The sequence below is a fragment of the Mastomys coucha genome, unplaced genomic scaffold, assembly GCF_008632895.1.
Source record: "Mastomys coucha isolate ucsf_1 unplaced genomic scaffold, UCSF_Mcou_1 pScaffold22, whole genome shotgun sequence".
Taxonomy (NCBI): Eukaryota; Metazoa; Chordata; class Mammalia; order Rodentia; family Muridae; genus Mastomys; species Mastomys coucha.
The window spans coordinates 231,242,892-231,267,813 of NW_022196905.1; the positions used below are offsets into that span (position 1 = coordinate 231,242,892).

Consider the following 24,922-nt stretch of genomic DNA (forward strand, 5'->3'; position numbering starts at 1 on the left):
GGAAGGAAGAAGAAAGGAAGGAAGGAGAGAGAGAAAGAAGGAAAGGAAGAGACACAAACAAACAAAGAAACAAACAAAGAGGGGGCTCTTAATTTACATCACCTGACTCCCTGCACACCCTGCATTAACCTACTGGCCTGGTGATCTCTGATAACTGGTCTAACTTCCAGAGTGGCTGTTTCTTTGAAGTCAGAGGGTCATAGTGGCACCATCTTTGTGATAGTTGAGCAGGTACTTTTAGATTCCTGGCAGAGTGTCTGGCGCTTGGGAAACAATCCATGTCAGGTATTATTACTGTTAGATTACCATTGTGGTCATTACTATCATGCCCTCTCCCCCCCACCCACCTTTGCTGAGTGCCTCCAAGCAGGCGAGAACCAGTCATGAAGCCAGAACTCCTAGCTCCTTTTGCCATTCTGGCTAGCCTTTCCCAATGTATTTAAGTTTGCATTTGTGATCCACCCACATTCTTGCCTCAGGTTTTGAACTTTACAGACTAGAAGTACCCATCTCAGTCATCAGTTTACCCTGAAGTAGAACAGGGATTGACACATGGTAGCCATCAAACTATGCTTGTTGAGCAGCTGGTTGGTAGTTTGGGCCAGACCCTCTGAAGAATAAGGCCAGCATCTTTTTAGATGCTTTTTATTTAGAAATGGTGGACCTCCGATTTGAACTCAGGTCTGCTACCAGACCCCATGCACACAATCCTTGAATTTCTTCATAAGAAAAAAAATATGAGGAAAATAATGTATTTCTAAGACCTGTTGGTAGATAGAAGGTGGGGTTTGAGGGTTCAAGCATGGGCTCTGGAGCATGACCACTTGATGTCAAACCCAGGTTTGCCATTTGTGAGTGGTGTCCTCTTGAGCAAGTTTCTTAAGCTGCCTGCTTTTTTGTTTTTAGATTTTTCCTCTGCATGACAGGAAGTGTGTGTGTGTGTGTGTGTGTGTGTGTGTGTCTGTGTGTGTGTCTGTGTCTGTGTATCTGTGTCTGTGTTTGTGTGTATGTGTGACATAAGTTAATATCTACTGAATTATAAATTCAAGGAGATAAAAGGTGATAGCTATGCCCTTTCCAAATGAATCACCCCACTGGTGCGTGACAGAACTCATTTGGGAGCCTAAGACTCCACTCACTATCATTGGATTCCTGATTCTATACTTTCCCAGTTAGTGAATGTTTGGCAGAAGTTGGGGTTATGTGCCTTGCCATCCCAATGTGGCTCCTGATTTTGAGATCTCTCTCTTTCAGCAATACCTAAACACTTTCTATGGATGCCCCAAGGAGAGTTGCAACCTCTTTGTGCTGAAGGACACCCTCAAGAAGATGCAGAAGTTCTTTGGGCTGCCCCAGACAGGTGACCTTGACCAGAACACCATTGAGACCATGCGGAAACCGAGATGTGGTAACCCAGATGTGGCCAACTACAACTTCTTCCCCCGCAAGCCCAAGTGGGACAAGAACCAGATCACATACAGGTACCCAGGAGGGGCTGGGGAACACAGAGCCAGCAGCCCAAGGGATGTGTGTTTCCTTGGGAATTGCCTTCCCAGCTCAGAGGGTCCATGAGGTATCATTCCTGAGAGCTGAGCATCTAGGGACTTTGCATACAGAGTTCTTGATGTGGGGAGCCAGGCAGCCCTAGGTTTGTATCTCATATTCACTAATCATGGGGACACTGGTCTTATTCTCGTAGAGTTGGTATCCTTGCCTATGAAACAGGGCTAAGAAATCTGCTCCTCATAGGGGTGGTTGAGGAACTACATTAGATTACATGTAAATCAAAAGCTTTCACAGTGTTTTATACAGAGCAAGGGTCTACAAGTGTTGGTGATTATTATTGTCTTCTGGGTCACTGGGTCAGGTGGAGGAAGCTTGATGATCAACTGATAATTGTGTTCTTAATCTTATAGTGTTTTATGATTGGTTGCTAATTGGGCTAAGGCCTCTACTCTATGTACATAGTATTGATCAAGGATGAGATGGTTGCTTTTTGTTTGATATTGTACTGTTTATTTCCCTGGTGCCCTTGTCCCAGACAGAGTGAGGGATGAGAAGGTCTGAAATTCTGGAGACATCAAGACAGTATAGGAGGGTATTTTCAGTGAGCTTCACTCAACACATCTGCTGCACAAGAGCGCTCTCTCTCTCTCTCTCTCTCTCTCTCTCTCTCTCTCCATAGACACTTGCACAATTGCATATATGCACAGTCATATGCACTTCTCCCCCCTCTAGGATCATTGGTTACACACCTGACCTGGACCCTGAGACAGTGGATGATGCCTTTGCTCGGGCCTTAAAAGTATGGAGTGACGTGACTCCACTACGCTTTTCTCGAATCCATGATGGGGAAGCTGACATCATGATCAACTTTGGACGCTGGGGTAGGCAGAAGTGGGCTGGAGAATGGGGCAGCACAGAGACCACGGGGCTAGATAGATATTTGAGAAGTGTGGAGATACTGAGGGCAGCTTACCAGGAAAGTGTGGACATTGGATGTACATCAGATGGAGGTAGTAGAGAATGTCCCAGTCACTAGAAAGCCATGACTGTGATAGCAGAGGATACATTATAGTATACTCTGCATGCAGCGCAAACCGACTGCGCCCTATAAATGACAGCCCCTAAATGCATATGGCTACTACTTGGATTTAACACAATAAGAAAGACCTTTACAATTAAAATTCAATAGTCCCAACAGCAAAGCGGGAGGAAGTGGAATAGAGTCTGGGGCCAAGCCACCATATGAGCTATTGGTATCACCTGGCAGCAGTATACATATGAAGGTTGGTAGAATAGATATGAGGAGATAAAGCAATGAAGGTGGAAAGCAGGGGAAGAACAGTGTGGACCTGGGGGTAAGTAAGTAGGCCTGAAGGCTATCTCTGTGGATAGTGATGACAGTCTGGCATGAGAATAAGGCATAGTGAGGAAGACGGTGTTGATGGGAGGACATGGGTGCCAGGAGGGAATGGGGTTATCATGCTGTCATGGTATTGAAGACATGTGAGTGGGTACAGTGTTCCTGATAGCAACAAACATAGCAAAGGTCTATCCATGGTGGAGGGGAGAGGACCATGTAGCCTTGAGGAGTATGGGCCACAGGATGGGAGCAACCAAGCTAGAGCTTTTCCATTGATTTCCTGCAATGCTTATTCCAGGTAACCCAATAGGAAATGGGAAAGGGACAGATGTTTGGAGGGCTGAGGAGCTCCAAACACAGATAAGGGTGTGGCTGAGCTTAAGGACGAAGCTGTGGGGACAGGGAATGATAACAGCTAAGAGCCAATGTGGGTTTCAGAGCATGGAGATGGATACCCATTTGATGGCAAGGATGGACTCCTGGCACATGCTTTTGCCCCTGGCACTGGTGTTGGGGGAGATTCTCACTTTGATGATGATGAGCTGTGGACCCTGGGAGAAGGACAAGGTAAGATAGCCTCTATCAGCATTCATTCTTGTCTCCCAGCAACCCAAACTAACCTTAAGCCCTTCACTTGCTCTGATGGGATCTGGGTAATGGGAGGAGGAAGGAACTCAGCCTCCAGGATGAGCCCATAGCCTGGTGTCTAAGGAAGGCCCTGGGGAGGTGGGTTCCATGCTCTGTGTGTCCTGCAGTGGTCCGTGTAAAGTATGGGAACGCTGACGGCGAGTACTGCAAGTTCCCCTTCCTGTTTAACGGTCGGGAATACAGCAGCTGCACAGACACTGGCCGCAGCGATGGCTTCCTCTGGTGCTCCACCACATACAACTTTGAGAAGGATGGCAAGTATGGCTTCTGTCCCCATGAAGGTGAGCATCTTCCCTGGCCCCAGCCCCCTCTACCCAGGCCCCAAGCCTAGGGGTTCCTGCTATGCCTACATCCTCCACATTCCACAGGCCAGTCAACCTTCATCCTCTCATCTAAATGTCTGTTCTCCTGATTTCAGCCATCACTGTGTCCCGCCGCTACTGTGTTGCTTTAGGGACAGGCACACATTCTAAGAAGTGTAGATGTGCAAGTTCATCGTCACCACTGTGTGAACATCCTTACACAAGCTGAGAAGGGTACAGAGTCAACAGTCAGTCTGACCTTATGGACCACTGTCACATAGGACCCCTACCCTGTGTGTGGTCTGTTGTAACTCGAATGCTATTTTTGTGGTGCTAACTGTATCTGCTTACTTCTTCATATAAAGCTAAGTCACTTTAGGTGACTTAGCTTTATTATTTGTGAGATAATAGATTTGAAATATTAATTATTTTTTTCTAACGTACATGAGAATGACCTTGAAGGTGTCAAGATACATTTTTTGGAGGGCCACTTTATACTTTATACAAGACCTAGGGTTCAAGGCCAGGAGGCCAGGAGAAGAGAGATGAGGCCTAGAGACAGATCAAGAACTTAGCAGTGGGAGGGGAGCAAGGCTCAGTCCAAGCTGGTACCTGATCATAGTAGGGTCTCCAGTCTGAGAATATTAACCATCCCTCCAAAACTGGGCTCACTGCACTAAAGAGAGTCACTTAAAGTGGTTAGAGCTATGGTATCTGACTTTGCCTTCTGTCTCTGCCATACCAAGTATCCACCTCCATTCAGTGTGTGTGTGTGTGTGTGTGTGTGTGTGTGTGTGTGTGTGTGTGTGCGTGCGCACTCATCAGAGCTCAAAACATTTTCCCTCTTCTACCATCTATTGAGGGAAAAATGTTAAGTGGAGAAGGGTATTGATGTCCACACTCAATCTACTTTGAAAGCTTCCTGGACACACTTTCTAATCATAAATCTTTGTAAAAGTATGCATGACATCATACTTGGCCAGGCCATTTCACTTGACGGTTCTAGAAATCAGAAACTCAGAAAAAAAAAAAGTTGGAGAAATGGGAGAGAGAAAATACAGACCTACTTCTAAGTATTAGCTTATTCCCCAACCCATAAAGACATTCCTGGGTCATAGACTAAGGGCAGTCTGTTTGGGGTGATGAGGGCATATAATTGTATATAATTGTATATGGCTGTGACTCTCCCTGTCCCTATTGCGACATAATACTAGCACCAATCATCTGGCCAGGAGGGAAGGGACAAAGAGCTTCTAACTGCCTTCCTGTTTACATTTCTTCTTGTCCTTCTGTCTTTGTGGAGTAGATCCAACCCATGGCCTCACACATGGTGGGCCTGCTCTCCTCCACCACAGAGCTCTAGCCCCGAGCCTTGCTTACACTTTTATCACAGAAGCTAAACTTTGTACTAAGACTCAAGTGATTGACGATTAGTAAGTCAGCGGTTTTAAAATAAAAATCTGTGTCTTGCATTTCTGGGTTGGACATGGGAGAAACATAGAAACCTTTTCCAGAGTCAGCCCTTCTGTTGATACAAGCTTCATGGATAGATATGGGAACAGCCCTGAACTTCTCCAGCTTGGACAGGTTTTCTCTGTGTCAGCCATTGGCTATTGATTTGGTCCTTGGCCAGGTTCAAGTACGCACAAGGCACACGTGTTTGGGTCTTGGGGCAGTGATTCTGATTACTCAGCCCCTCCTGACTGCTGATTCAGTGTCTCTTCCCTGACCTTCTCTTTGGGAAGAGGGTGGGTCCCAGGGGAGATGGGCTTCTGGGTGGCAGAAACGCAGCTGGTGGGATCAAAGTTATCACTTAACCCTCCCGACTCTGAATCACCAGGGCCTCTGGACTCAGATCTGCCTCTTCTCTACGTTTCTCCTCTTTCTGGTCCATCAAGAAAAGGTTTCTTGTTTTAGGGGAGGGGAGAATAGCAATGAAGATAGAGACCCACCCCCATCCCTGCACTGGGAAGCCAGAGGTTGAGTTCTATTCAGCTTGTGGTAGAGTTAACAGAACCAGTGAGGTCACCTCTGGCACTGCTGTACACAGATGGTCCTCGTTACGCACTTGTGGTTTTGCTAGTTGGCAATTCCAGGCACACACCATTTTGTAACTCCTGAATGGATGCAGGGATGGGAGCCTTGGGGGAGCTCAAGACAGGCTGACCTTGATCCTATCTCTCCTCATTCTCCAGTCATGCCCTACCCTGTGGCCATCAGAGTAGGAGGCTAAAATACCGGCTGCCCCTTTCCCTTCTCCCATCCCTTCTGTAGGGATTGGCTATAGCAGCAGGGAAGATGTCCAGAAAGGACTGAAACTTTCTCAAAGAAGCCAATTTTCACTTGTAGAGACTGGTTTTTAGATTTATTTTTATCATTTTAAATTAGTGTAGGTGTGTAGGTCTTTGTGTGAGTGTGTACACATGAGTGCAGGTACCCTCAGAGGCTAGAGGCATCAAATCTCTGTAGCTGGGGTTACAGATGGTTGTGAACTGCTTGACATGGGTGCTGGGAACCAAACTTGGGGGTCCTCTGGAAGAGCAGCCATCGCCTGTAACTGCAGAGCCATTTCTCCAGCCCCTATTAATATTTTAACATGGCAACATCTTGTGTTGTATAAACCAGGAAGTGGGTGAGTAGCCAGCTCTGCTCAGCCAGATATCTCTCTCAATGACATCTCCTCCTTCTCTTCCCCTCCGCAGCCTTGTTTACCATGGGTGGCAATGCAGATGGACAGCCCTGCAAGTTCCCGTTCCGCTTCCAGGGCACCTCCTACAACAGCTGTACCACCGAGGGCCGCACTGACGGCTACCGCTGGTGTGGCACGACCGAGGACTATGACCGGGATAAGAAGTATGGATTCTGCCCTGAGACCGGTGGGTATCCCTGCCTCTCTTGTCTCCTCAGAGGCAAGCATTTTGCCATTTAATACTCACTTGTCCACCCACAGAATCTTTGCCAAGACTAGCTGCCTGTACCACATGGGCATGGGAGTCAGCTGTGCACCTGTGCTATTGATTTCTGACCAGCCAGCTTGCACCCTGCTAGCCAGTCTGCACCAAGTCTTTCAGCTCTGACACAGTATCCTCTCCCTCCCTCTGACCTTGAATCTTTTTCCTCTCACCTTCTCTTGACTGTATCTCTTCTTCATCTCCTGCTCATCCTTTCTCACGTCTCTTTTCTCCTACATGTGTTTACTGAGCCTTCTTCTTGAAGCCAAATCAGAGATGGGTGTCTGTAAGACTGTGCCGAAAGGCTCATCTTCTAGGGCAGTGTGTTGAGACCATCAGCTTGCTCAGCTCTCTGGGTGTCTGGCTTCTCTACTTCTGTCTACAAGGGTCCAGTTCTAGACTCTGAACCATGACTACTTGGGTTTAAACCTTGGGTATGGTATTTACTTTCAAGCATTATCTTCTCAGTAAGTTTCTTAGTCTCTTCAAGCCTCTTCAAGACAAGTCCCATCTGTGACATGGAGATGTCACTATAGGGTCTCTACTGTGCCAGGGCTATTGATGGAGGTGACTAGGATGGAGCAGTACCCAGTGAGTGCATGCTAATGCCACTGTCTTGTCATTGGTTCCTGGCTGTGTCCTCAGATCCTCTGATGCCCCTTGACCTCTGTCATTTACCCTACAGCTATGTCCACTGTGGGTGGAAATTCAGAAGGTGCCCCATGTGTCTTTCCCTTCACTTTCCTGGGCAACAAGTATGAAAGCTGTACCAGCGCCGGACGAAGTGATGGCAAGGTGTGGTGTGCGACCACAGCCAACTACGATGATGACCGGAAGTGGGGCTTCTGTCCCGACCAAGGTATGAGGCCCTGGCCTTTGGGTAGAGACACTGAACACTCCTTCACGCCTGAGCTGGAACATTCTGAGGCCCAGACAATGATCAAGCATACCTATTACCTCTAGGCGAGATACCCCCATTGTACCTTCAGATCTAGCCATCAGAGCAGACACTCTGCTCTAGCAGGGAAGACACATTCTCTGCTTAGGTCCAGACAGTTCAGGTGGACATTCACACAGCTTCACAATGAGACCCTATGGCTAGGGTAGGGATCAGCCCTGCTATTGCCTTCCACTCTGGCTACTCTTCCAGGCAGGACTATCACTAGTAGGAGACAGTCAAAGACCTTACTGGTGTCTTTGAGCAGGGCGCTTTGAGTACAGCTTTCAATGCCTAGATGCCCGGGACTTCAGTTTTTCAGGTAGCCCAAAATGTTTAGGTAAAGGGATAGGGTCCAGCATCTGCCTTAACTAGGTGGGTCTCTGTTCTATTTCAATTTTTGTTGTTGTGAATGAACACTCAGGGAGGAAAGAGCCACAAAGAAGCTTACACTCCAGGTTGAGGGAGGTCATGGCAAGAACTTAAGGTAAGAACCTGGAGGCAAGAACCCATAGTGGGATACCACTGTATAGCTAGCTCACAGGCTCATGCTTAGCTAGCTTTCCTATATAGCCCAGGATATATGCTCAGGGAGTAGTGCTGTCTATAGGCTATGCTCTCCATATCTGTTAATAATGAGACAGATCCTCATCCCTCATCGGCATGTCTGGAGACCAACCCGATGGAGGCAAATACTCAATTGAGAGTTTTTAATGATGATTCTAGGCTGTGTCACAAGAACAGTTGATGCTCACAGGGACACTCTTTCCTTCTGTGACTATTGTTTTTCTCTTGTATGGAGGTGCACCTTGGTGAATGCTAGCAGCTGGCCAAATGGGTTTTTTCTTAGGAATTTTTCTTGCCCTCCAAATGCTATCCTAGGAAATAGGATGGCACCCCTGCTTTGTGCAACTTCTGCCTATGGTGGGAACTCCATCCATGTGAAGAGTCTGTGGCCATTCAGGCTGCCACATACAAAGCTTAATATACAGGTGGCTTAGTTACTTCATCGCCTACTTCAGTCATTATAAGTCACTCGCTGGTCCATATCTGTCCCTTTGTCTCTTCCTATGAGGTTGTGATCCACAGTGGGTTAAGAGCTTGTTGACTGTAATATGGGTAGCATTTTAACTGATTCATTTATTTGAGACAGGGTTTCACTGTGCAGCCCAGATTAGTCTTAAGCTCACAATCCTCCTACTTCAGCATATCAAGTACTGAAATTATCGATATATAACACCACTCTTGGCTCTGGCTTCCATTTTAGTGATGCCTGCAAATAAGGTCACATGTCCTAGGTAACCAGGGACAAAATTTTATTTTATACTATTATTATCATTATCATCATTTTCATCATCATCATCATCATCATCATCATCATCATCATCATCATCATCATCATCATTATTATTGTAGTGGGGCCTGTGAGATAATTGAGTTACCACAGGGAGGGCGCGACACATGATTTGCCTGCTTTCTGTGGCCAAGCCTGAGCAAGCCATGCAGTTTGTTTCAGTTTCCCCATGGGACTGGACTTGCCGGCATACACTAGGCGAATGTTATATCATCAAGCCATATTCCTAGGGGAGTGGTTTTTACTCCCTTCCCTGGGAAGACATGGTGAAACCCTGAGGCCAGAATCTGCCTCACGCTCTTCTTCTTTGAGATCCTGAGTGGCAGGTTTTATGTTAACTCTCACAAAGGGCCAGAAAGCATGATTTTTCACAGATGGGACTTGAAGCAGATACCCCTTTCTCTCGCCCTCATACCACATGCAACCCTAATTGGGAAAGGGCAAGAGGATGCTGAATGGCCCACTCAAAAGCAATAGGTACTCTCAGCACAAGGGAAAAGCAATGGGTGCCACTTCTAGCCCCACCCTGGAGTTGTTCCCCCAAAATCTTCCTAGGCAGCAAGTATTGATGGCCGTCTTCTCTCTTGAATACTACCTCATGTCTCTGCTCTGGCCTTTGGCGCTCAGGATATAGCCTGTTCCTCGTGGCAGCCCATGAGTTCGGCCATGCCATGGGGCTGGAACACTCTCAGGACCCCGGAGCTCTGATGGCCCCTATCTACACCTACACCAAGAACTTCCGGTTATCCCATGATGACATCAAGGGGATCCAGGAACTCTATGGTAAGCCACAGCTCGAGGGCCTTAGAGGGTAGAGGTGTCTGCAAGTATCCCACAGCCTCCATGGGAGACCACAAGAGTGGAGAATGCCAGACCTCACCTAGTCAGGATGGACAGGGACATCATCAAGGGACATGGCTTGTGCCTGGTCCTCAGGCTTCAGAAGAATGCTCCAAAGGGCTGCCGAGACAGCCCTGTCTTTTCTAAACACTAGTTATCCATGCCCCTCTTGGTTCCCCATTTCCAGGGCTTTCCATGTGCTAGATATATGACCTGAGACTAAGAAAGGCAATCTGCCTGGCCAAGGGTCAACTAGGTTTCAGCAGCCAGGTAGGGTTTAGGATCCAGAAGAGTGAGCTGCCTACAGGGCAGGATTTTCTCTGGGATGGGTGTTGCTAGTTTTCCTAAGAAGCTGATGTTTCATTTTGCCATGGAAACATAATAACTGCTTCCTGCCACCAGTGATGGTCTATTGTTTGTGCTTTCAGTGAGGTGAGAGGCTAAAAAGCCAGTCAATTTCTTAAAAGAGAAATCAATTATCTAATAGTCCTTGTGGTTCCTGGACCAGGCTAAGCAGTGAAAGTGGAACCTGGATGGGGAAGCCCACGGAGTCTAAACTTGTAACAGTTCACCTGCCTAGACTCAACTGTTGTTCATCATGAGGAATGCAAAACAAATCCTTAAGAAAGTGCCATACCTCCACTGGCACCAGCCAGCCTTCTCTGTTCTTAAAGTAAGAGAACACACAAGAGTCAGGCTTCTCTTAGTTCCCGTCTCTGAGCTCAGGCTGCACGGAGGTAGATTTTTCTTTTTTGTAGCCTTAGCAGATTAAGTGAGCAGTATTGGGGCCCAGCCTGGTGATGAGAAGCCATATTGCTGGGGAGAGTCTAGGGTCAGATGTCTCCCCATTCCCCAGGGCCCTCCCCTGATGCTGATACTGACACTGGTACTGGACCTACACCTACACTGGGACCTGTCACTCCGGAGATCTGCAAACAGGACATTGTCTTTGATGGCATCGCTCAGATCCGTGGTGAGATCTTCTTCTTCAAGGACCGGTGAGTGATGTTGCTTTTTGTCTTTCTTAGCCTCTTGCCTCTGTCCCTTCCCATTGTTTTTGTGCCCCCACTGTTGTGGAGGACTCCTGGGGCCTCACAGAATGACCTGCAGTAAACAGTTTTTGCTTGTGTCTGACAACCCACAGATCTTGGTGGTTTACCACACAGGTGGTTCTCTTGAATTCTAGGTCGACCAGATGTCTAAGCCTTTGAATCAGCATGGGGTCTGATATATTCTACATGCCATTCATTCTCCCATAGTTTGTGAATACTTGGGGTAAATGACAAGGTGTAAGAGGCTAAATCAAGCCATACACACACATTGAAAGATTTCATCCATGCAATATCTGAGACTCTAGAACTCTATTTCAGTTGTGTCTATATGACAGGCCTAAAACCCTAATCATAGAGCTGAGGCGTACGCTCTGGCCAGTCTCCTGAGGTAGTCAATCACTGACATCTCCTAGCTCAGATGTGTTCCAGATTGATCTCTGCTAAAGTCTGTGGAGAGATCTGCGTGCTTTCTTTATTCAGACATAAAGGTGCCCTAAGAAATATTTCGTTAATAGGTAAAACTGAAATTAAACATTATTTACTGGCCTCCACAGTGTTTCAATGATCCTAATTGATTTTCTAGCTGTAATTAGCTTAAAATTTTTACTAAGAAACTGTCTTACCAGACAGGGTGTCTCAAGAGATAACAGTTAGACACTTATTATCAGAGCAGTCCCACACAAGGCAAAATTATTCTACTCCCAGAGAGAAGTTGTAGGACTTCTGTCACTAGTTATCTATATTACAGCCAAAAAAATGCTAAAATAAAACCTCCAGCTACTTGCTTCAGACAGACACAAAACATTTATCTTGGGGCTACCAAAATAGCCCCCCTCAAAAAAGACACCATTGTTCCTCCGCTTTGCACCTGGCTGCTTGTTCTCACTGACCTTGACGTAGCCATCTCCTACCTACATAACTTCAGTAGTTTGCCCTGTTTTCTGTATACTATATAAGCCTAATTTTCACTTTATACAAATTACCTTCAGATACCACACTCCCTTGTGTCATTTCTGTTTTTCACTCGCCAAATTCTTTGCCCACCAGGCCAAAACTTTTATCACCCTGCAAAACAAGGGGTCCCCAAAACAACCCAGTCTGTGACACAGGTGAAATCAAAGAACATAGCTAAACTGGGCATCCCAGTCCACTCCAGCCCAGTCCCTAAAAGACAAACTGTGTTATCATATAGCAAGGCACATCTAGACATGATTCTAAAGTAGGACAGAGAGAAGAATGTAGGGGAATTAGCTAGTCTTTCATTGGCCTTCTCCCAGAATGCTATTGATCTCAAGTGGCCAAATTGATGTCTGTATAGATAGCAAGTGAGCATAGGTGGACAGAGATTATTTCCTTCATTCTATGAGGCTCTGGTAATGACAAATGGCTGAGAGTCACCCTAATGCTCTGGCTGCCTGGGTAATGGGAATACTATCTAGGTCATTGTTAAAAAGTCCATTCATTGATCTATCTGTCCATCGTCTATCCTTCTATTGAGACCTACCTCAATCTATTAATCTATTACGTACATGTATATGTATGTATCTTTTGATCCATTGATCCATCTATCAAGCATCACTGTCCTTCTATTCTCTATTACCTTTCCATACATTGATCTAATTATGTACTCATCCATTCATAGTTAGAAAAATGGGTGGTATTAGTAGAAAACCACACTAATTCTCCACAGGTTGTATGATCACCAGCAAGTTCATCGTTTTCTTTGTACCTCAGCTTGCCTGTTTTTAAGATAGGGCTGATATTTTACCCGATCCAATAGAGAAGATATAAGAATTAGGTGAGTTTAGTGCTTAGAACAATGCCAGCACAGAGTATGTTGTTCAGGCCCATTAGCTGTCATCCTAATAAAGCATAATTTAGCATCTGTTGTGCCAGTTGCCTTGAAGGGTTTCCATGACAGCTAAAGAAGGGAAGAGAGTGTGCTGGGAGTAGAGGGTCTATTTAATGTCACATCATGGTTTTCAAAAGAAGTACCCATACTTCCTAGAATGGAGGCAATTCTAGTGAGAGAAGTGCCAGGTTAGAAAGTGTAAATCTGAAACAGAGATAAAAAAAAGTTCCTGAAGTATACAGTGTGGGTTAGATAATCCACTGAGGCTAAAAGATATCCAAGGAATGTCTTTCTTCTGTTCCACCAAGGGCTTCTCTTCAGACACAGGGACAGGTGTGGGATACAAATGCTCTGCCTTTCCCAGAGTCTGTGTACTCAGTAGGTGATAACAAGAAGATAGAGAGAAATGAGACTCAAGAACCAGTAAGTCAGATAGTTAGGTCTTAGTGCCTGAACCAGTTTTAGTGATTGTAGATGCTGCTGGTGTCTTGCTGTACGTTGTAGAGAAAAGAAGAGGTATGTGTGGGTTCTACTTTCCAGCAAGGTCCCAGCTTGCAGCACCTGCTTCTGTGGAAACTGATCATGTATGGAGCTGTCAGATGTGGGAATCTCGGAAACGGCTGTGAGGCCAAGGCTGAGGCCAAGAGTGGTTCTCACCCTTTCTATCAGAAGGACCTAAATGTATGCTCAGTGGAGTCATTGAATTGATCTGTAAATGATTAAACAGTAACTGTGCCAGGCTCTGGACAGAAAGGGCAGTCCTACAGGATCCTTGAATATGGATTCTGGCATTAGATGTGGACTTAAATCCAGGCACTACCATAATCTGTGTGAGTGTCATAGGCAAATTACGATCACATCTCTGCCTTGTGTATGCTGCTTTAAGTAACCACTCTCCCTTGCCCCAGATTAAACAGTGGAAAAAAACTGGTCTTTCATGGTGTGAAGGGATAAAGCTGCTTTAAGGGGCAAAGAAGGGTCTGTGACTTATCTTTGTCCACTGATACCTCTGCATGGCATATATGCCAAGATTGGGTTCCAAGATGGCTGCCAGTGGCCGTTAGGATCACAGGAGAGGGAGAGGGAGGGGGAGGAGAGAGGGGAAAAAGACGGGGAGGGGAAGAGATAGGGAAAGAAAGATAAAGAGAAAAAGAGAGATATGTTTAGAGGTGACACACCAATCTATCTGTTCAATCTTGTCATGCTGATGTAATACACAGAAGCAAGAAACATTAGTCTAACTAACTTTGGCAAACAGAGTCATCCCAGAAGGCTTGTTCAAACAGAATCTCAATCATAAGCCAGAGAATTCTGCTCTGCAGATTTCAGTTTCACATTTCTAAGGCAAGCCCAGGTGTTGCTGGGGCCGTTGGTCTGAGGATTACAATTTGAGATCAGTGGCTTACTCGTGAACAATACTCAAGGCCAAGTGCAGCTGAGGATAGCTTTTTTGTCTTTGTCACTCAGTGACAAGTCCTGTTACAATGTCAAAAGGTTGAAGATGCCTAGGACTAATTTCTAGGATGAGGATGAGCTCATGGACATCAGGGGGTCCCCACGTTGAAGGATGATTATATGGTACCAAGAGGAAGGATGATCGAGAGAGCAAGAGATGCTAGGCAGATAGACCATCAAGCACACATTATGCAGTTATGAGAGTTACATTTTACAAGGTTCATTCATACAAGTGCTTGGCACTTAGTATGGCCCTGGTAAATGTAGCTCTTATTTTGCTAAAGCACATAGATCCATTCCATTTAAATTCTGAAAATACCCCAAAGTTTGGTGCGTTGCTATCTCAGTTGGCTTCTCATCTAATAGGACAGATGAGATAAACAACAACCACTCCAGGCACTCAGTGCTGGTGTTGAGAGCCACTGAGGAAGGAAACAATGGAAACAGAGACAGTCCAGGGTGGCTTCCTGGCGGAGGTGGGGACAAGAGCAAAGAGTGGCTCCTCAGCCCTGGCATCTTGCAGAGCAGTATCTCTCCAACCCTCTTTTGGCCTTGCTTCCTTCCACCACGTTTCTGAGTTGGCTTTCTGGTTAGAGCAGCAGAGTGATAGAAGGTGTGACATTTTGTGGCCCATTCCTGTCTCCAGGTTTATTTGGCGGACAGTGACACCACGTGACAAGCCCACAGGTCCCTTGCTGGTGGCTACATTCTGGCCTGAGCTCCCAGAAAAGATTGATGCCGTGTATGAGGCCCCACAGGAAGAGAAGGCTGTGTTCTTCGCAGGTATGTAGGAGGGTCTTGCTGGCCCTCGGTTCCCTTTTAACTGGATCCACTCCTCCACCAAACCACAGTTCCAAGGCTCCTGCAGGTACTGCGGCTCCTTTAGGGATCTGTCTCAACTTCATTCCCCAAAGCACAGTGTCTTCATTAGGGTTTCTATTGTGCTAAAACACCAGGTTCAAAAGTAACTTGAGGAGGTAAGGGCTTATTTCAGCCTACAGCTGGAGCATAGCTTGAGGGCAAGGCAGGGCAGGAACCCAAGGCAGAAACTGAGGCAGAAGCCATCCATGAACACTGGACACTGGCTTGCTCCCCACTGCTTGCTCAGCCTGCTTTCTTACAAACTCCAGGACCACCTGCTTAGAAGTGGCACCACGCACAGTGGGCTGGGACCTCCCGTATTGATCACTAATTAAGAACATGCTCCATGAGTTTGCCTAGAGGCCAATTTTATGGAGGCATCTTTTTTTATTTTCAATTGAGTCCCCCTTCTCAGATAACTCTAGCTTGTGCCAAGTTGACAAAAGAAAAAGAAAACCTAGCCAACACACTTCAGATGTATCTGGGAGGTTGGTCTAGACACCCAGCATCCACTAGCCCAACCCATAGGACAAACATTTCTTTTCCTCTGGGCTCTTTGTTGATCGTTGTTTCCTTTCCTAGAAGAAAACAGAATCTCCTTTCAGTGCTGATGTTTCCCTAACAACTTTCCATGGCTAGAGTCTTGGCCAGTTAGACCTTTAAGTGTATGTGTGTGTGTGTGTGTGTGTGTGTGTCCGTCTGTCTGTCTGTCTCTGTGTCTTTCTGTCTCTGTTTCTGTGTGTGTGTGTGTGTGTGTGTGTGTGTGTGTGTGTGTGTGAGTATGTGACTGGCTTCAGTGTAGCCAAGGGTGACCTTTAGCTTCTGACCCTCCTGCCTCCTCTCGGAAGTGTTAGGATCAAGCATTTGCCATCACATCTGGTTTAATTTGATGCCTCGGGTGGAACTCACAGCCTTACGCAGGCTACGCAAGCACTCAACTCAGCAAGCTACGTCCCTAACCCCAAACTTTTAAAAACATTATATACACATATGTGTGTTTGTGTGTGTGTGTGTGTGTGTGTGTGTCGGGTGTGGATATGAGGGAAGGTGTTCACCGAGGCTAGAGGCATGGATGACCCTAAAGCTGGAGTTACAGGAATGTCTTAGGGTTTCTATACCTTTGATAAAGCACCATGGCTGAAAGCAACTTGGGAAAGAAAGGGTCTATTTCCTCTTACATCCCATCATCCAGAGAGGTCAGGGCAGGAACTCAAGGCAGGTACCTGGAGGCAGAGGTTGTAAGCCACCAACCTGTGTACTGAGAATCTAACTCCAGTCTTCAGGGAGTGTAGGATGCACTCAGAGTCACCAAACCATCTCTGCAGCCCCTAGGGGTACCCAGTGGCACCTCATTTTTAACATAAAATGTTTTATTTAAACCTGTATCTATTTGAATAGAGGGTGGTATCTGAAACCAGGATAGAAACAAACTGTTTTATACCTGGTGTCTAGATTCCAAAGAAGCATCACTTTACTAGGCTTGTTATTTTTATTTTTGTTTTGAGACAGGGTTTTATCATGTAACTCAAGCTGGCCTTTCATTTGCTATGCAGCGCAGGCTGGCCTTGAAGGCTCAGCTAAGATTAGAGCACTTACTGTCTCATATATGGACAGCTTTCATCTCTATCCTTTGGTAACCATAGGTACTGGCCAAGTGAGCTTCGGCTCTCAGGGCACTTCGTACCAGTGGGAAAGAGGGGCTTCTTGTGGCTACTATGACACGTGCACTGGCCGCTTGTCATCCACCTTGCCTCCCTTGACTGTCACCTTTTACCACCAACCTATAAAACCTTGTGCATATCAGTTGGGGATGTAATTCAGTTGCTAGAATATTTGTCTAGCATGCACAAAGCCCTGGGTTCAGTTCCCAACCATATAGAAGTCAGGGTGGGGGAGTCTGCCTCTTTGTAATCAGGAGAGTGAGGTAGGATGATGAGAAGTTCAAGGCCAGCCTGGGTAACATAAGCTCATCTCAAAAGAAAATGAAATAAGACATGATTCTGTGCTCGAGGACTGCTTCTAGGTACAGAGCTGGCATGTGAGCAGAAGGTCACGCCCTGGGGAGAAAGACCCAGCAGGCTTTTCTGCCAAGGAGATGATGGGAGGGCCAGATTGGCCTGAGGCATTTCCCAACACCCACCAACCAGCTCATCTTCTACCCTTTCCCTCAGGGAATGAGTACTGGGTCTATTCTGCCAGCACTCTGGAGAGAGGATACCCGAAGCCACTGACCAGCCTGGGGTTGCCCCCTGATGTCCAGCAAGTAGATGCTGCCTTTAACTGGAGTAAGAACAAGAAGACATACATCTTTGCTGGAGACAAGTTCTGGAGGTAAGGGGGTCCCAGGTCCAATGACGACATGGCTAGTTTCATGTGGAAAGACACTCTGTGGCTTGATGCATGCAGTGTGGGTAGATGTCTCCCCTCTGATCCCCAGCCTGCCCAGGGAATGACCCCTCCAAAGGGAGCCAGGATGCACTTTCTTTGTAATGTTAGGGTCATTCTTGCCTGAATTTCCTTTCCTTTTTCAGCTGCCTAAGGATATCCAGTCTAGAGCCTCAGGTCAGGGCAATGCAGAAGAGCTGGTAACACAGTTACAGCTGCTACTGTAGCCAGTGTGTGGCAGAATGCTCATCTTAAGGCCCGGTGAAGTACAAGTCACAGTTCTTCCAACTTTTCACCAGCAGGAAACAGTCCCAAGGGGTTAAAAACTAGCTTCAGTTCCCACAGCCTTGGAGTGACAACTGGGCTTTGTGTCCTGGCATCCTGGCCCTGGAGAGTGCCCTTGTCCTCCAATGCCATGGAAACCCAGGGAGGGAAGGTGAGGGCAAGGCAGCAGAGGGAAATGAAGAAGACAGCATCCAACCCTGGGAAGCCACAGACAGCCTCCCCCATGTCTGTAGCAGGCACACTCCCTCAAGTCTGCTGCAGGCCCATTCCTCCATGTCTGCAGCAGGTTCCTCCCCCATGTCTGCCGCAAGCAAGCACACACCCACCCCATGTCAGCAGCAGGCACCTGGTACCCTCCCTCATGACTGTAGGCATCCCCCACACCATGTCAGTAGCAGGCACCCTCCCCCATGTCTGCAGCAAGCCTGGCCAGTGGTGTAGAGTGGCAGGGAAGCAGTTTAGAAGCAGGTGGCTCTGCTCCCGAGTCCTCCGAAAAGAAGGCTCTAGCACTGAGAGGCAAAAGGTGAGAGTGAGGGGCCAGAGAAAGCAGTATCCATGGACATAGCTTAAACCTGGGAGTGTGCTCACAAGCCTTCCTAGCTTACCAGAGAGGACACTGAGACCTAAAGTAACTAAAGAACTCAGTCGTCCTGCTTACATGTAAGCGTGCTGGCCCAGAGATATGCTTAAAGATGCTTTTCCTCTATTCTCCTCAGCGCTGCCTTCACTGTGCCCTCGAGTTCCATAGCGCCCCTCCATCCCCCCATCCCACCCTCTGCAGCTGTCATTGTATCCAAGCCTTAGCTAGGAACTACTAATGGAACTCCCACACTTTGTCTGACGTCCCTGAACAAACAATCCAGCTTCCTTCATGGCTTCTGTCTCCTCCCTCTTCTCTTCTCCTCCCCTCACCCCACCAGCCACCGCCCCGATTCAGAAGCTGCTTATGTCCCTGGGCTGCCCATGGCAGGGTGGAATTCTGGATGCACTGCTGAGATACTTAGCAACCTAAGCTGATTGGTATCTCAAGCCTCAAGAAGAAAAACAGTCTGTCAGGAAACCACTGAGCTGACCTCGGCACATGGGCATGCCCACGTACTGTGAATGGCATCCCAGGCACTCTGAATCTTTCAAACTGAGTGTGGAGGGAGGGAGTGATGGAGAGTCACAGATTAAAGCCTAGGTGATTCCCCTGCAATGCCTGGTGGGAAGTACTCCCACAGAATCCCTCCTACACACCCTACATGTATACGCATGCAAGAACAGGCATGTCCCGGGTGAACAGGGGTGTGCAGGCGTACACAGACTCGCAGGCCCTGAAATGTCTTACTGGTTTTTTAAAAATCTTTTTCCTTGATAAGGCCTCTAATTCTAGATGCCAGAACAGATGCTGTCCTCTGCTGAGGGTGCTCCATGAGCCTTTGGTAAAGGGGCAGGACTAGAAAGGGGTGATTTCAGGTTCTGGATTGTATATACCAAGGAGGCAGGTCTGTCCCAGGAAAGGTAGCACAGAGTTTGAGACACTTTCATGGGCCATGGTTGCAGAACAGAGAGGGGGGGGGAGGGAGAGGGAGAGGGACAGGGGGAGAGGGACAGGGAGGGAGAGGGAGAAAGGGAGAGAGAGAGAGGGAGAGGGAGAGAGGGAGAGGGAGAGGGAGAGAGAGAGAGAGAGAGAGAGAGTAGGATGAGCAGCTGTCTCCAGTATGCCAGCTGCTGTTTTTTGAAGTCCCCACCAAGCCCACAGATATACATGCAGTGTCCCTTATGTGTGCACAGAGCTAGGTGCTGGTGAGAGGGAGGCCCAGATGTAGCCCCCTCATTGTCTTCCAGTAGCTTATGGTGTAAAGAGGATCAGAATCTTTTGCATCTAATCTTGGCAACTCTTGGTCCAGACCTGGGTCTTGCTCTAGATGGAGGCTCTGCATATCCTCTGGATTGATTTCTCATTTAATGTACATATTGATATGAGCGCCATTTTCTGGACCAAGGATACTAAGGCAGGAGAAACAGGTCAAAGACACACATGGAAAACCCAGGCCACAAATGTCTCCCCTGACACTCTATATTTTACCCTCTACATCCGTAGACAGTCATTCAAGATGACAAGACTAGAGAGATGGGGAGGAGGGGCCACCTCTCCTGGCACTGTAGCCTTCCTGGATGAAAAGAATGTTCTGGAAGCAAGCTGGTTCATTTCTCTGACCCTCACCTATACAATGGGTGGGGGTTGATTTCTGCCCTCTCTTTGTGCTAGGGGGGGGGAACCCTTGGGGCTTGAGGCACACATCTCTGTACCATTGTAATTCCAGGGATTTACAGTGGGGGGCTCAGTAGAGATAATTCAGGTGGGGGGTGGGGTGGGGATTTTGAGCTAGGGGACTTGGTTTTGGTAACTTGGGCCACGAAAACATGAAGAAACAGCTTTCCCAAGAAATTGTATTCAGATGAAGCTATGGTTGTGAAGTTTTTTTCTGACAGTTCATGGGGTGACAGGTTGTAAGGGAACCCTCTAGAAAAGACAGACATGGGCTAGGCTGTGGTTGGAGCCCCTGGCGGAGGTGGTAGGGCTGTTGCTGGGGAAAAGGAGAGCCATCCAGGATGCTGTGTGGAGGAAAGAAAGCTTGGCCATCCCCAGAATGGTACCTCAAAGGATCTGCTTAGAAATTTCCTCTTTGGAGGTGAGGCTTGACCTTGTTTACTGAGATAGCCACAGGCACACAGTGGGAGCGCATTAGCTTGTATGGTGCTACATCTTTATAGTAAATATAGGTTAGTATGTTGGGAGGAAGACTGAGGGAAAAAGAAGGGAGGAAAAGGACAGCAGCAATTAAAAAGTTCTCCAAGAAACTTGAGACAAATAGCAAAGGAGAAGGATTTCCTGATGCTTAAGGTGCTTACCTGGATTAAATACAGGGCCCGGTAGAACATGTACCCTGGCAGCTCTGGCTGGGACTGGGTGGCACGCAGTCTGCGCGGTGACTCATGGCCTTGAGCTTACACCCACCACATGGCATTGTAACCTCACTCTCTCTGAGCCTCGGTTAACTCCCAGACATGGCTTGTGATCCCCGCTTGACAGATGAAGAAGCAGCAATTTGTTCAAACCACACAATGGAAGAATTATGGGTCTGGTTCATTAGTCCTAGGACTGTAGCAGGGAATCCAAGGTGGTTAGGGAGGGGCTGGTGACATGGCTCAGCAGTCAACAGCGCTATCTGCTGTCCCCAACTTGCGACTTGCCGGGTTTAATTCCCAGGACCCATATGGTTCATAACCATCTCTACATAACTCTAGTTCCGGAGGATCTGACTCCCTCTTCTGGCTTTTGAGGACACTCATTCACATGACACACAGACAGATGTGCAGGCAAAACATATGAAAAATTAAACGGAAAAAAAAAGCCTTAGAAGAATCATCAGTTCCCAAATTCTGCTGAATACCAGACATGGGAGAAACACAAGCTTGCGTTTCTTGGCAGCAGTTACACTGTAGTTGCTCTTAGGGATGGTCTCAAGCCATTCAATTAGGAAGTCGTAGTGAGGGATTCAGACCCAAGTCTTCTCTAGGACCTCACGTTGCTGCCTGCTTCCCCTTTGAAGGGCCAAGTCTTATTCCCCAGACCCATTCCGTGCCATCGGTGAGTAGAGGTGGGCAGGGGGTTGGACTCCACAGAAGCCATCTACATCTCCCTGTCTCTTTCCTAGATACAATGAAGTGAAGAAGAAAATGGACCCCGGTTTCCCTAAGCTCATCGCAGACTCCTGGAATGCCATCCCTGATAACCTCGATGCAGTCGTGGACCTGCAGGGTGGTGGTGAGCTACCCAGGCCTCTGTTAGCATTCTAGGATTGCCTGACCCGAGCCAGAAAATGGCTCCTCTTTGGCACACACTCCTGCAGGGCAGTCCCAGAAAACAAACCAGTCCCTTCAGCTCAGTGCTGGGAAGGCAGCCAGGTCCCCTGACCTTCGCTGCCCCGGCCAAGCTCCAGGCTGTAAGACCTAGAAAGGCCCTTACAGCTGCAGGGCCTGGAGCCACAGAGGGGGAGGGCGGGGAGGCCTCCAGGGATCAGGAATATGGCCTGGTGCCCTAAATTCATTCTGGGGGTTGAGCCAGGCTGTATTGGATTTCTCAGGAGGGCTTGTAACTACCTCCCATCAGAAGCATGGCTCCACTCAAGGCAAGGCAAACTTTGTCATGCTCTGTCACTCTTACGGCAGCGACCCCCACTCAGCTGCTTGCTTCTTTGCAGCATCAGCACTGGACAATAATTGGAATTTGAAAACCATATTCCCAGGGAGGCTTCTGTGACCCTCTAGGGTCCTGGAAATGACGTCAGTTTGGGTTTCATGGTTTATTAGAGGAGGTTTTAATTCAGCACCACAGAGGTGTGTGTGTGTGTGTGTGTGTGTGTGTGTGTGTGTGTGTGGTATGTGGTGTGTGTGTGGGTGTGTGTGGTGTATGTGTGGTGTGTCAGTGTGGGTGCTCTTACCATCTGCAAGGCTCATGTCCCTGAGCTCACATGGGAAGTTCTCACAAGTGAAGAAAGTCATGTTTAATCAGGTGTTCCATTAAGGATCGCCTTCAACCAAATGCCTGCCAAAGTCCCTACTGTGAGCTAGGGTTTTAAATGGAGTAAACAGGGTCATTCATGTTTGGAGCAATTCACACATTCCAGAGCATCCAGAGACCAGGAGGGAAAACAGTAGAAAATAAATTATGCATATTGTGTGTGTGTGTGTGTGAGAGAAAGACAGAGAGATAGAGAGATAGAGAGAGAGAGAGAGTGCATGCCTCTGTGCATGTGTTTGAGTGTGGATCTGACTATGTGCACACATGTAAGTGTGCATTACTGAGTACATGAATTTGTACATGTGTATAAGTATGGGTGTGGACCTGATTATGTGGGGCTTGAGTGTATATGTGCATGAGTGTGGGGGTGTGCTGGAGTCTATGTGTGTATGTGTGTGACTGTTTATGAGTATGCATGTGTGGATCTGAGTGTGTGTGTGCAAGTGTATGGACCTGACTGAGCGTGTGTGTGTGTGTGTGTGTGTGTGTGTGTGTGTGTGTGTGTGTGCACATGCGTGCGCTAAATGTATGGGGCACTGAGTATGTGTGTGAGAGTTTGTGTGTATATGTGGTTAAGTGAGTGTGTGTGGATGGGTGGGTAGGTCAGTGTGTGAGTATATTTGGGGGGCTGAGTGTGTGTGAGTTTGTGTGTACATGAGTATGTGTGTGTGTACCTGAGTGTGGGAGGTTGGGGGGAGGGCTGAGTATGTGCACATGGGGAGACATGATTGTTTTGTGACTGTGTGTGTATATGAGTGGAGCCTGAGTATGTGTGTGTGGGGGGGTGCATTGAGTAGTTACATGGAGGGACCTGATTGTGTGGCTGTGTGTGAGTGTGGAGGAAGTGTGTGTGTGTGTGTGTGTGTGTGTGTGTGTGTAAGGAACCAGAGGCAAGTGATTCACTGACAGCGAAGGGCCATTTCTCAGCCTCTGCTGACTTCTGACCAGAAAGATTAGGGTCTGGTGGTTTTATATATTTTAGAGGTTTAAAGAGAAGCCAGACATCTGCATATTCATATGATATTGCCAGATGTGTTTACAACTTGGCAACTCATTCAGAATTAAATACAAAGAGAAGCAAATATTTATGTTTAGATTCATATTCATATTTATATTGATTTTTATTTATACTCATATGGGCCTTCTGCTCTCTGTTCCTGATGTATGATATATATGTTTGGCTTGTGCTCAGAAAGGTGTTGTTGTCACCAATAGCAAATATTGTCTAACTTAAGCTCATAACAAATTCTAAGTCAGTAGTTTTCAACCTGTGGGTTGTGACCCCTCTAGGGGGAATCAAATGACCCTTTCACAGGGGTTACCTAAGACCATTGGAAAAAAGATGTTTACATTATGATCCTAACAGTAGCAAAATTATACTTATGATGTAGCAATGAAATTATTTTATGGCTGGGGGAGGTGTCACCATATGCGGTATTAAAGGGTCACGACTCACAGGTTGAGAACCACTGCTCTAAGAAGCTGATGCCCCGATCCCTGGCTTAGAGGCAGATGACTAAGAGACCTGACTTCCTAGCTATTTCTCTCCCTCCAGAACAGAAGGTCTTCCCTGGTTGAAAAGCCACTTCCCTGTGCCAGGCAGACTTAACAGGTCCCAGGGACCTCCTGAGTATCTCATAAGGTCAGCGTGGGTCCAGTCTCTTCCTTCTCTCTCTCTCTCTCTCAGGTCACAGCTACTTCTTCAAGGGTGCTTACTACCTGAAGCTGGAAAACCAAAGTCTGAAGAGTGTGAAGTTTGGAAGCATCAAATCGGACTGGCTGGGCTGCTGAGCTGGCTCTGTTCCCACGGGTCCTATAATCTTCATCACAGCACATGGGGCCCAGGACACTGGGGAAGGACGTGAAGCAGCCTGGCTGCCTGGCTTTCCGCTCTGTAGTTAACCAGCCTTCTCCTTCACCTGGTGATTTCAGATTTAAGAGGGTGGCTTCTTTTTGTGCCCAAAGAAAGGTGCTGACCATACCCCTCCCAGGTGCTGCTTCTCCTTCCTGCCCACCCTAGGGCATGTTTGGATATTTGCAATGCCGCCCTCCTCTGGACCACCATGGTGCTCCACACTTCCGGCTCTTTAACATCTTTGATCTCTTATGGCTTACAGCACCCTCAGAGTCAAGAGAGACTGTCTTAGGAGGGCACTGGTGGCCCAAGAGCCTGGCACGGGGCAGTGGGATACAGGTGTGTCAAGGTGGAAATCAGAGACACCTGGTTTCACCCTTCCGGCTGCCCCAACACCTGTACTAGTTTAGCTGTTTGCTTTGTATGCCCTTCACTCGTTTCCTTCAACCTTTTCAGTTTTCCCATACACTGCATTTTCTGATCAAAGGACTCGGGTTGTCTGACATCACTGGCTGCATGATGCATCTCAGCCCACCTAATAATGATGGTTCCCCTCCTCACTCCGTGTAGATCATCCCCAGTCACTTCCTCCACTGGATGGAGGAGAACCAAGTCAGTGGCTTCCTGCTCAGTCTTCTTGCTTCTCCCTTTAACAGTTCCCCATGGGAAATGGCAAACAAGTATAAATAAAGACACCCATTGAGTGGCA

The 24,922-nt window shown here is 47.4% G+C and overlaps 1 protein-coding gene and 1 long non-coding RNA gene across 3 annotated transcripts in view; one reads left to right on the forward strand and one right to left on the reverse strand.

The window, feature by feature from the left end:
* The window catches only part of LOC116069871, a 71,627-nt gene that overhangs the window by 43,911 nt on the left and 2,794 nt on the right, over positions 1–24,922 (reverse strand). The gene's annotated exons all lie outside the window — the stretch shown is intronic.
* Positions 1–24,922, forward strand: part of Mmp2 (matrix metallopeptidase 2) — a 26,756-nt gene extending 1,834 nt beyond the window's left edge. The window contains exons 2-13 of the mRNA XM_031340858.1: positions 1,255–1,481; positions 2,239–2,387; positions 3,305–3,433; positions 3,622–3,795; positions 6,519–6,692; positions 7,453–7,626; positions 9,686–9,841; positions 10,755–10,896; positions 14,904–15,040; positions 17,290–17,449; positions 21,493–21,602; positions 24,046–24,922. Of these exons, the coding sequence (XP_031196718.1) occupies positions 1,255–1,481; positions 2,239–2,387; positions 3,305–3,433; positions 3,622–3,795; positions 6,519–6,692; positions 7,453–7,626; positions 9,686–9,841; positions 10,755–10,896; positions 14,904–15,040; positions 17,290–17,449; positions 21,493–21,602; positions 24,046–24,149 (1,836 nt within the window). The 3' untranslated portion in view covers positions 24,150–24,922. The remainder of the gene's footprint in view (positions 1–1,254; positions 1,482–2,238; positions 2,388–3,304; positions 3,434–3,621; positions 3,796–6,518; positions 6,693–7,452; positions 7,627–9,685; positions 9,842–10,754; positions 10,897–14,903; positions 15,041–17,289; positions 17,450–21,492; positions 21,603–24,045) is intronic.